Source organism: Globicephala melas, chromosome 5, assembly GCF_963455315.2.
Source record: "Globicephala melas chromosome 5, mGloMel1.2, whole genome shotgun sequence".
Lineage (NCBI taxonomy): Eukaryota > Metazoa > Chordata > Mammalia > Artiodactyla > Delphinidae > Globicephala > Globicephala melas.
In genome coordinates, this window is record NC_083318.1 from 108,100,420 (window position 1) to 108,113,073 (window position 12,654).

A 12,654-nucleotide genomic window follows, 5' to 3' on the forward strand; every position below is an offset into this window, starting at 1 on the left:
CCTTGAGAATAAAGGCAATTTTTTTTATTTTATAGTAAGGAAGGTTGAAAGAAGAGAAGCTGTGACAATGACAACACTATCCTCAAAGTAATGACTTCTAAACCTTTATCTCTGGAACCCTGACTTTGTTCATCCAAACTGCAAATCCACATCATAAACTTCCTACCAATTGTTTCCATGTGAATATCTTGTTGTCATTTCAAACTAAATACTGGGTTAAATAGAACAGGTTCCCAACCTTCATCCCTAAGCTTCAGGCCAAACCAGCTTCCTATGTTGATTTCCTAATTCCTGTCATGCAGCCTTGAAACCACTGCTCTTTCCTTTCTCTGCTAATGCAGTGAACCTAGTCCAGACCCTCACTACGGTGCCTGAAGAGTGTTTTTAAGTCATAATTTTCTGTTACTCCCAACTTTAAAAATTCTTCAATGCCAATAAGATAAAATTGGATATGAGAGCCACCTGACTGACATGTACAATTTACAGAGATGACCTGGCCGGTCTCTTCTTTCCTCACTTCTCAGTGTGTCTCCTGAGTATGAAGGCTGTTATGAGGATTAAGTGAGAGAATATAAATAAAATGCCTAGTAACTGACAAATAGCTGCCTTCACTGATTCATGTCTAAATCTGGAGATCTACTGCCAAGTTTCAAAAACAGTTACATTGTAAGAGAAGCAGCAGTCACACAGACATTATTTATCTTTGTATAATTTGCTTATTTTTATTTACTCTGGCAAGAACCATATAAACATAGATGGTTTAGGGATACTAATTCTTTCAAAAGTTTCTCTCCTTTTTATAAAAGCAATGTGACTTTTCATTGAAAATGTCTAAAATACAGAAAAATACATAGAAAACAAAAATTACCCATAATCTCACTATCCAGAGAATAGCACACAATAAATACCAATAGATTCCAATAGACCACAATTACCATTTTAAACATTTCCTAAAATAATTTTCTCTATTAGCAGAGGTCCTGATCCCCCAAATTAGACAAATTCCTTTCTTTCCATTCAAATTAGCTTTAGGTAGAGCCCATAAAATGCTAGCATATTTCATTTAGCACCACACTGTACCATGCTGATTCTAGGGGAGTATGTAAAAAATATTTTTATTTAAAATATATGTCTATATCTAAGTACTGACATATTCCTATCCTTCAAAATACTAAACCAAATGACTGAAATGAATGCCATCTCACGTGCTCAGCTAATGAACGCTAAAAGGCTCACTGTGCTCTTGTCTGAATGGTGCTGGGCAAGCTGTCTCATGACTCCACTGAGGTTTCCTTTACTGACACTATAATGGTTTCAGTGTAATGGAAAATCAGTACTTTTCACCCATTGTAGCTCAAAAAACAAGTGCGTGATACTGCTGGCCTGAAGGAAATGTATGCAGCTCTTATGGTAGCCAGAAGAGTTTCTAAGGAAATGTTAAGGAAAACAAGAAGATATCAACAGACAGTTAGAACTGAAGAAAATTAATATTAAGACGATACCTGGAAGAAAGCAGAGCTGAAGGTCTATTACGACTTCAGAGGATGTGAAAAGCACAGAAAGGGGACCACCAATGTGCAATGATGAGACTCCATCTCCAGAGGACTGATCTACACCTCCTCTGTACCTAGCTCACTACTGGCTCTTCCATTTTCAGAACTGTAATCCCCCTCCCCGAACTGAATATGCATGTAATGTTAAACATGGGAACCTGTCCTTCACTTAAACCAAAGCTCGGGAGCCTGTTATTACCTGAGTCTACCTCCAAGGAAAGCAGGTCCACCTTAGATCTTACTGTTCTAGTCCTTGGATGTATTCATGTTACATGAAAATAATGTGTAAAATTGGTTTCCTGGCTTATTTATTCTAGGTTATGCTAACTGCAGCCCTCAATGGAAGCTTTCAGTCATTCCTCATTTATTAATTACTGGGAAGAATGATGTTCCCTTCCTGAAATCTGTACCTACCATTAATAAAAATTTTTCAAAATATTCAGAACAGAATCTATCATTATGTAACTTTTTAAAGCACTTGATACCAACACCAATCTGAAGATCAACATCAAGTATTTTTTGCCAATTGTTACTTGTGAAAGATGACTTTTATGACAGAAAGGTAAATATATTTTATGTACTTCTAAAAACTAAAACGCTGATTATAAATGGAATCCCATTTCCAACAATTCCAAAGTTGACCCTTGAACAACATAGGTTTGAACTGCATGGGTCCACATATATGTGAAGTTTTTTCAACAGTAAATACTACAGAGTTGCATGATCTGTGGTTGGTTGAATCTGCAGATGTGGAAGTGCAGACTCCGGGGAACCCTGGATTCGGGGGTACCAACTGTGAGTTACAAGTGGATTTTTGACTGTATGGAGGGTTGGCACCCCTAACCCCCAAGCTGTTCAAGGGTCAATTCTATAATGAAAGACAGTTAACAGAAACAAAAAACTTTCTATTTATCTCTCTTTAGGGTGACTTTAAAGTCCACAGAAAGATCTCAGAAGGTAAAGAATAAATTTACCTTATTTTCTTCTAGAAATTTCAACTTGATAGAAACATCGTTGCGCATTTTATCGTATTTTTCCTTATGTGCTTGGAACAAATGCTGTGATTGCTCAATCTTTGGCAGAGTGTTTGCATCACGTGGTCCAAGATTCAGTTCTTCCAAATCAGTACGATATGCATCATATTCAATTCTGGAAAGAAGAGAATAAGTGAAGCACACTACAAAGACAGTGTGAAATAACTTCAGGACGTGAAGTGGAACTACGTAATAGTTCCATATTATACATTAATATATGATAATTCTCATGCATATTTGATACCTTATGCTTTTTTTTATTTTTTAAAAATTTAATTAATTAATTTATTTTTGGCTGCGTTGGGTCTTCCTTGCTATGCGCAGGCTTTCTCTAGTTGCGGCGACTAGGGGCTACTCTTTGTTGCGGTGCGCAGGCTTCTCATTTCAGTGGCTTCTCCTGTGGGGAGCACGGGCTCTAGATGAGCAGGCTCAGTAGTTGTGGCGCATGGGCTTAGCCGCTCTGTGGCATGTGGGATCTTTCTGGACCAGGGCTCGAACCCGTGTCCCCTGCATCGGCAGGCAGATTCCTAACCAATGCGCCACCAGGGAAGCCCACCTTACACCTTTAAAATCAAGTATTTCTGGGCTTCCCTGGTGGCGTGGTGGTTGGGGGGTCCGCCTGCCGATGCAGGGGACACAGGTTCGTGCCCCGGTCTGGGAGAATCCCACATGCCGCGGAGCGGCTAGGCCCGTGAGCCATGGCCGCTGAGCCTGCGCGTGCGGAGCCTGTGCTCCGCAATGGGAGAGGCCACAGCAGCGAGAGACCCGCGTACCGCAAAAAAAAAAAATCAAGTATTTCTTTAGTACAAAGAGCTATTAATATAAGCATGGTGGGAGGGGAGGAGAGGGGCTGCTTCTTAATCTCATTAACTATTTCTTTCCAAGAACAGTATTAACTGACGAGTAAAATTTCCAGTTTATTTATTTTTAAAATATTTATTTATTTATTTATTTTTGGCTGCATTGGGTCTTAGTTGTGGCACATGGGATCTTTTGTTGTGGCTCACGGGCTCTTTGCTGCGGAGTGTGGGCTTCTCTCTAGTTGTGGCACACAGGCTCCAGAACACAAAGGCTCAGTAGTTGCGGTGCATGGGCTTAGTTGTCCCGCGGCACATTCGATCTTAGTTTCCCGACGAGGGATCAAACCCGGGTCCCCTGCATTGGAAGGTGGATTCTTAACCACGGGACCACCAGAGAAGTCCCTCCACAATTTAAAAAACCAGTTTAGGGACTTCCCTGGTGGTCCAGTGGTTAAGACTCTGTGCTTCCAATGCAGGGGGTGCCAGGTAAATCCCTGGTGGGGGAACTAAGATGCCACGTGCCATGAGGCTAAAAAAAATAAATAAATAAAAACCAGTTTAAAAAACAGATGTTAAAACGTAATGCTAGCAAGATCAGGGTAGTGATCAGCCCCCCATGTGAATTGGTTAATATTGATAAGGCAAAGCAGGTGAGGATAGTAGACTTCTTTTTTTTTTTTTTTTTTAATTTTGGCTGTGTTGGGATAGTAGACTTTAGAATGACATAAACTAACTGGTAAAAGGGAGTTAACTGTGGGCTGGCGCTTCTTAAAGTATAGTCTAGGTCAGCAATGCACAACAGAAATATAATGCAAGCCACATATGTAACTTAAATATTCTAGCAGTCATGTTAAAATAATAAAAGTTAACCTCACCTGTTTAAAAGTATATTTAATTTTACACAATATAACCAAAATATTATCTCTGCAACATATATCAATGCAAAAAAATTGCTAATGAACTATTTTACTTTTGGGGGAGAGGGGGACTGAGTCTCTGAAATCCATTGTTTTTTTAAAAATTAATTAATTTAAAAATTTTAAATTTATTTTATTTTTTGGCTGCATTGGGTCTTCATTGCTGCACGCGGGCTTTCTCTAGTTGCGGCGAGTGGGGGCTGCTCTTTGTTGAGGTGCACGGGCTTCTCATTGCAGTGGCTTCTCTTGTTGTGAGCACAGGCTCTAAGCACGAGGGCTTCAGTAGTTGTGGTGTGCGGGCTCAGTAATTGTGGCTCGCGGGCTCTAGAGCTCAGGCTCAGTAGTTGTGGTGCATGGGCTTAGTTGCTCCGTGGCATGTGGGATCTTCCTGGACCAGGGCTCGAACCTGTGTCCCCTGCACTGGCAGGCGGATTCTTAACCACTGTGCCACCAGGGAAGTCCCCATTGTGTTTTAAGCTTCCATCACATCTCAATTCAGGCTAGCCACATTTCATAATCCATAGACACATGTGCCTAGTGACTACCGTATGGGAACTCTAGATGGATTTCCGTAACATTAGTATTTAGAATGTGACAGTGGCATCTACTACAGAGTACTCATCACCTTGTGCTCCCTGAGATGCCTCTCCTAATACTCTCCCACCACTAACTGAAATAATTACCCCACCACCAACAAACCACAATCCCACAGCACGTTACAATACCTCTGTCAAAGCACCCGTGTAGGTATAGCATTACCTTGCTAATTAAACAGTGACTTATCTAGCAGTGTCAACTATTCAGTACTCAGCTAGGAAGAAGCAAAGCGATCTCTAATTTAGTCAAAATCAGCACCACAAACTTATGCCCTAAAACTAAAGCTCTTTATTAAAATATCTGTAGTACAATTCATATCTATTTCAGGAATTAATAAACAACTTACTCTAGAATGTATATACGACTTGAGAAAGAACACATCAGTCCCTCACACCAAGCCTAATTTATTCTCAACTCGTACTAAATTTAGTAACTTTATCTTTCAGCGTCAAAAGCATATCATTTGTTCATTCATTGATACAATGATTCATTCAACAAACATTAAGTATTAACATTTTATGTTCCAGGCACTGTGCTAGAAAGGAAAACTATCTGCTCATCTTCATAGCTTATCTTCAAGAAGCTAACAGCCTAGAGGGAGAGAAGCTCTTAAACACAACAACAAAATGAGATAATGGATACTGCCATGGGGGAAGGAAGATAAGGTATGGTGGAAATCAAGAGGAAGGATTACTTAATCAGGTATCTGAAAAGGCATCTCAGAAGAGAATTAAAACAATTAAATTTCAAAGGATGGTAAGAGTTTATGAGGTGGATTGGGGCCGGGAAATTGGTAGAATATTTCAGGAAGAGAACAGCATGAACAAAGGCATAGATTTGTAAGATACCATGACACATTTGGGAAGTAATTCAATAATTTAGAACCTGAAGTTGAAATAAGATAACAAAAGGAATTAGTATCAGACAGGAAGGCAGGATTGAGATTAAGCAGGGCCATATTAAAGGGATCAGATTGACTCCAGTAGGACAAGTGACGGAAAGCCATGGAAGAACTTTGATCTAGAAAGTGACACATTCTATTCGCTCAGGATAGAAAGGTGACTCTAGTGGTAATATAAGGCATGGAGGATGGACCAGAGTAGAAGATTAAGAAATCAGAAGCAAGGAAACCAATTAGAAGACTGGGCAAAAGAGAAATGAGTCACTAAATCAGGAAGGATAATGGCAGTAAAGCTAAGGAGGAGGGGACAGTTACTAAAAATTTGGGAGGCAAGACTGACACGGGAATAGCAAGTTAAATTCCATGGGTTCTATGGCCAAATTGCATGACCAGTCTGCCCTTCACTGGCTCTAATGTCTTGAGCTAGTTTTTTTTTCTCTCTTTCTGCTTCAGTTTTTCATCTACAAATGGGAATAATAATCTCCACAAAAAAATATATGTACAAAGTACTTGGGACATCTGCTAATAACTAATATGTTTAGAGTGCTTATTATTTCAGCCAAATTAGAAGAGGGATGGCCTGAAGCAAACATACTAAAAACAGTAAAAAATGAGAGAGAAGTAGACAAAAATAAACAGTAATGTGTGGTGATTTAATGTGAAGACAAACATTCCTCATAGCCTCGGGTATACTTTTAAATAACAGCAATTAATTTAAACACAAAGTTATAATACTGACCTTATATCCTTTCATTTATATCCAGTTTGTAGATGGTGTCAAACTAAAACTTCCCCTAAGAGCTTATCTAACAGTGTTCATTAACACTAGGAAGAGAAGTATACTAAGTTTTCAAAATGCAACTCTTCACTTCAAGGTTGCCAGTCTGCCCTGAGTCCATACCAATAAAGTTAGTGATAGCTGGTTACTTTATGGCTTCTATAAAACTTCTAGAGAACAGGTGTCCACATCTGAAAAGTTTTGACCACAATAGGCTCCCTTGTTGGTGCTGCTATGGAGAAGTGTTGAATGGGCTGTTATAAGATTTTCTATACACGAAGCACCAGACAGCTAGGAAATACTTGTACAATACATAATAGGGAGCATTAAAAGGCCACCCGGACATTTGCCTAAACTGCCACTTCTTGTGCTGATCAAATAGCTGACCCTTGCCCTAAAACTCAATAAATTCTGGTTTTGACAGAGAAGAAAATTCAGCTGAGAAACTTTTAATCTGAGATTCTTTTTCAGTGTTATCCCACAGTAGACAATGATTTAGTGTTACAACTAGTCAATGCCTCAGCTACTCCATAAATGTACAGAAAAGTTAACCACCAAGCTAAGCTTAATGAATAAAATCATATATTGCAATTTCAATAAAAGAGAATAAATTATGGGATGAGGTCATTACTGTTGTTGGTTTTTAAAGTACACACAGAGGTATTCTAAAGGTTTCCTGATAACCAGCTACCAAGTACATATAACCTGGTTTATAATTTTGCTCAAAAGTTTTAAACAAACCTATACATTGGATAAATTGAGATTTTATATCACATTGTACATTAAGTCAGATTCCTCATCATAAGACATGAAAATTATTTTTTATAATTAGATGTGAAAATTTGAGATTAGTCCAGTTCAGGCTTGAGGCCTAATGATCAAAAATAGATGGTAAGGAGTCCATGGGTTTTCATTTTGGCTTTGAAATTGATTCCTGGGAACAAACCATTTAACCTCTAGAGGCTTATTTTTCTCCTTTGCAAATTAAATATAAAATGTTTTCTGTACAAACAGTGACATCTAATATATTTGTCTTTCTTTAATATGGGTTAATATTTTTAAAAGCATGTTAGAAATTAAGGCTGAAGAGAAACATATGACATACTTCAAATGAAATATATTTTATATTTTAAAATACCTAAAACTAAAAATAGTAGCTAAAATATATTTCAGGACAGGTGGACAATTACAAAGTCTATAGAAACTAGATTCATGTAGTTCTTAACTGGGAAGTGATAGGGGATACTTTTGGAACAAAAGAATTTTCATCTTCAAAAGCACATATTTAAAATCTTTTTAGACTAGAAAATAAGAATGCTTAAAATGATTAAAGAGGTAAAAGGGAAAACAAATTAGGATACTAAGAGTAAGGAATAGATAGATTTGGAAAAGAACCAGAGTTTACAGAAGTGAAAAATTTACATAATAAATGTATATACTTTGAAATAATGTATATACTTCGAAAAATACTGGCAATGCCCATGAAAGGATTTAAACAGAGACTGGAAAACCAATTACTGGGAGCTGAAGCAAGTCCCACTGGAAGATACCTTATTGAGACATTCCTGCAATGTTATCGAGGGCAATCATATTGATAGATTTCTTCTGTTTCTTTGTTCCCACCTTCTGATTTTAATACAATGTTAGTAAATACTTCAAACAATAAAGAAAAATAAAAAAACAAGCCCAAATCCTAAATAAGGCACACAGATCCATCTGTGTCTTTCTCCCACCTGACAACCACAGCTATTTGTCTTGACCTTCCTATCCAAGTCATTAAGAATCTGATTGAGATCTGGTAAGAATCTGATTTAGTATGTTAATACTAAACTGAAAATTACAAACACAGCATAGGATAGAAGCATCTTTTCTTGTGCAAAGATCAAAAGTTAACCTTCCATAAAAGAAAAAAAAATCCCATTTAAAATCACATCAAACAAAACAAACAAAATAAAACAAACCTAGCAATAAACCTAACCAAGGAGGTGAAAGACCTATATGCTAAGAACTATAAAACACTGATAAAGGAAATTGAAGGTGACTCACAGAAATGGAAAGATATCTCACACTCTTGGATTGGAAAAAATTAATATTATTAAAATTGCCATACTACCTAAAGCAATCTACAGATTTAATGAGATCGCTATTCAAATTACCCATGACTTTTTTCACAGAAGTAGAACAAATAATCCTAAAATTTGTAGGGAACCACAAAAGACCCAGAACTGCCAAAGCAATCTGGAGGAAAAGGAACAAAACAGGAGGCATAACCCTCCCAGACCTCAGATACTACTACAAAGCTACAGTAATCAAAACAGCGTGGTATTGGCACAAAAATGGACATATGGATCAATGGAACAGAGAGCCCAGAAATAAACGGATACACCAATGGTCAATTAATCTTTGACAAAAGAAGCAAGAATATACAATGGAGAAAAGACAGTCTCTTCCGCAAGTGGTGTTGGGAAAGCTGGACAGCCGCACGTAAATCAATGAAGTTACAACACACCCTCACACCATACACAAAAACAAACTCAAAATGGCTTAAAGACTTAAGTATAAAACATGACACCTTATAACTCCTAGAAGAGAACATAGGTAAAACATTCTCTGACATCAAATGTAGCAGTATTTTCTTAGATCAGTCTCCCAAGGCAATAGAAACAAAAGCAAAAATAAACAAATGGGACCTAATCAAACATAAGCTTTTGCACATCAAAGGAAACCATAAACAAAACGAAAAGACAATGTATGGACTGGGAGAAAATATTTGCTAACGATGTGACCAACAAGGATTTAATTTCCAAACTATACAAACAGCTCACACAACTCAATATCAAAAAAATAACCCAATCAAAAAATGGCAAGAAAACCTAAATAGACATTTCTCCAGAGAAGACATACAGACGGCCACTAGGCACATGAAAGGTTGTTCAACATCTCTAATTATTAGAGAAATGCAAATCAAAACTACAATGAGGTATCACCTCATACCAGTCAGAGTGACCATCATCAAAAAAAAGTCTACAAATAATAAATAAATGCTAGAGGGGGTCTGGAGAAAAGGGAACCATCCTACACTGTTGGTGGGACTGTAAATTGGTGCAGCCACTATGGAAAACAGTATGGAGGTACCTTAAAAAACTAAAAATAGAGTTACCATATGATCCAGCAATCCCACTCCTGGGCTCTTATCTGGAAAAGATGAAAACTCTAATTCAGAAAGATACATGCACCCCAATGTTCACAACAACACTACTTACAATAGCCAAGACATGGAAGCAACCTAAGTGTTCACTGAGAGATGAGTGGATAAAGATGTGGTACATATATACAATGGAATACTACTCAGCCATTAAAAAGAATGAAATATTGCCATTTGTAGGAACATGGATGGATCTAGAGATTACCATGCTAAGTGAACTAAGTCAGACAGAGAAAGACATATACTACATGATATCACTTATTTGTGGAATCTAAAAAATAATACAAATGAACTTATTTACAACTCAGAAACAGACTCATACACATAGAAAACAAACTTTTGGTTACCAAAGGGGAAAGGGGGGAGGGATAACAGATACATACCACTATATATAAAATACATAAACAACAAGGATTTACTGTATAGCACAGGGAACTATATTCAGTATCTTGTAATAACCTATAAAGGAAAAGAATCTGAACAAGAATATATACATACCTGAATCATTTTGCTATACACCTGAAACTAACACAATACTGTAAATCAACTATAGTTCAATAGGAAAAAAAAAGAGTTTCAGGAGAGTAAGGAGGGTGTGTGTAAAAAGGTATGCTACAGACAGAACATGGTAGTAACATTTTATAGCTTGAATTGGAATTGTATAAGTGTTTATAAGGTACAAAACTGTTTTCAGTAACTACCACCAATAAATTTTAAGAAAAAAAAAGTTAACTTTCCAAGTGGTTTGGGCTTTTAGCTATATAAAGCATAAGGACATATATACTTAAGAATAAGCACTCAATAGCAAAAAGACTAGATGAGTTTAGAGTTTTCATAGGCATTTCTCACATCATTAAACTACATCAAGAGGCCAAAAGTAAAGTTATATATCCAAAAGGTAAAGTTTGTACTATCTTCAACTATGCTATAAAAAGTATAAGAGAAAATAAAGAAATCAAGTGTTCAGAGGAAAAAAACTCAAAGGGGACAGGAATGAGTGGGGGAAAAAAATTGGGCCTGGAATCAAAGTTGAAAAATGCTATCGTAGATCTGCTACTTTTTAGACATTTCTAAGTACCTATTCATATGCATTTTGTTTACCTAACAGGATGGTTATGAGATAAATTGTATGTGTGTGTGTGTGTGTGTGTGTGTGTGTGTGTGTGTATAAAAAGATGTATGAGGGCTCCCCTGGTGGCGCAGTGGTTGAGAGTCCGCCTGCTGATGCAGGGGACACGGGTTTGTGCCCCAGTCCAGGAAGATCCCACATGCCGCGGAGCGGCTGGGCCCGTGAGCCATGGCTGCTGAGCCTGCGCGTCCAGAGCCTGTGCTCTGCAACAGGAGAGGCCACGACAGTGAGAGGCCCGCGTACCGCAAAAAAAAAAAAAAAAAAAAAGATGTATGAAAACACTGCATTATAAACAACTATGAAAATATAAGGTAAATACTTTAATTTATGTAAAAGGTAAAATTTGGAAGATTGTGAAGCCTGGTTATAATCTGAATAACCAACATAAACAAAATCATGGAGGCAGAAATGAGCTAGTACATTCAAGAGAAATTGAAACTATGAGTCTGGCTGTTGCGGAAGCAGTGTAACTGCTTATAGGGAAGCAGTGGTAGTATGATTGAAGAGGCAGGCTTAGGCCAGATTAGAAAGGGCATCTGGTATCTACCTGGCAGAACACAAGGCCCTGTCCTCTTCCAAGGAAGCTGTAGCCGGGAGCTCCTCCACCTCCCTATTCCCTAGCAGGCAGGGTTTGGGCACATGGCCAACGCTCAACCGGATACTCTCAACGCAATGAAGCAAAGTACTCAGGAGCTTTTACAAATTTTTATTTATGGGAGCTGTAGCAGCATCAAGTACCCTAATTAGATTCTTCTGAGGCATTAACTTGGCTTTGGTTCTTGCTTGTTTCTAGAATCTGTTCTCCTGCGTTTCTGTTAGCTCTGTGGGCTACCCTATAACCTAATAAATTCTTTTTCTGCCCATATTGGCCAGAGTCAGTTTCTCTTATTTGCAACCCAAAACCTTAACCAAATTATGCACCACCTGGTAAAACAGACAATATAATGAAAATCTATACCTACCTGGCACTTTCATACTGTTTCACAGTCATTAATGTATCCTCAATTGTTTTATTCACCAAAGTGTTCACACTGGCAATGAAAAAATTAATGGCTCCTAGAAGAGTTTCTCCATTTTTAGCCAGCAGTTTCTGTGTATCTGCATTATAGCCAAATTCTTCCTAAAACAAAAAAGTCATCTTAATTTATCCAGTTACAAATTAGTAAATGTGACTAAAGAAAATCTCAAACACATCACTATTGGGAAAATATCTGATTTAGAAATCTAGCTTTAGAAGTTTTCTCTTTCAATGTTTAAATAAATAAATAGGAATCTAAATCACAACTAGCTACAGAATTACAGAAAAAGTCGAATAAACCAAATTGTTCAGCTCTGAGGCATAGCTAAAATCAAATAATTTTAAAAAGTGAAACTACTTTGTACTAGAAAAATTACTTTCATTTCTACATTTTGTTTCTATTATACTGTAAGCACAGCTGTTAAGAAGAAAACTATAGCAGATTATTAATCAGAGAAACTTTAACTTTCACAACCAAATTAGGTAACAATTGGCTAAAACTTTCAGACATAAAATAGATTGTAATTTTTGTGTTTTGACTGAATCTCCTTAAAGTATAAATATTAACAATACACATTTCTTTGTAAACTTAGCAACCAGTTGACTCCCAAGCTCAGATCTATCTGGACAAACAGCTGAGGAAGGATCACTCAACACCAGTTTTAGTTCATTTTCTCTGAATAAACTGAGTCTTAGCTTAGCAAACATTACACATGACTCCT

The 12,654-nt window shown here is 37.3% G+C and overlaps 1 protein-coding gene across 6 annotated transcripts in view; it reads right to left on the bottom strand.

Moving 5' to 3' along the window:
* The window catches only part of ARFIP1 (ARF interacting protein 1), a 135,165-nt gene that overhangs the window by 26,207 nt on the left and 96,304 nt on the right, over positions 1 to 12,654 (bottom strand). For all 6 annotated transcript variants that reach the window (XM_030878254.3, XM_030878250.3, XM_030878252.3 and 3 more), the window contains 2 exons: positions 11,877 to 12,034; positions 2,528 to 2,702 (listed from right to left, as the gene is read on the bottom strand). In XM_030878254.3, the coding sequence (XP_030734114.1) occupies positions 2,528 to 2,702; positions 11,877 to 12,034 (333 nt within the window). The remainder of the gene's footprint in view (positions 1 to 2,527; positions 2,703 to 11,876; positions 12,035 to 12,654) is intronic.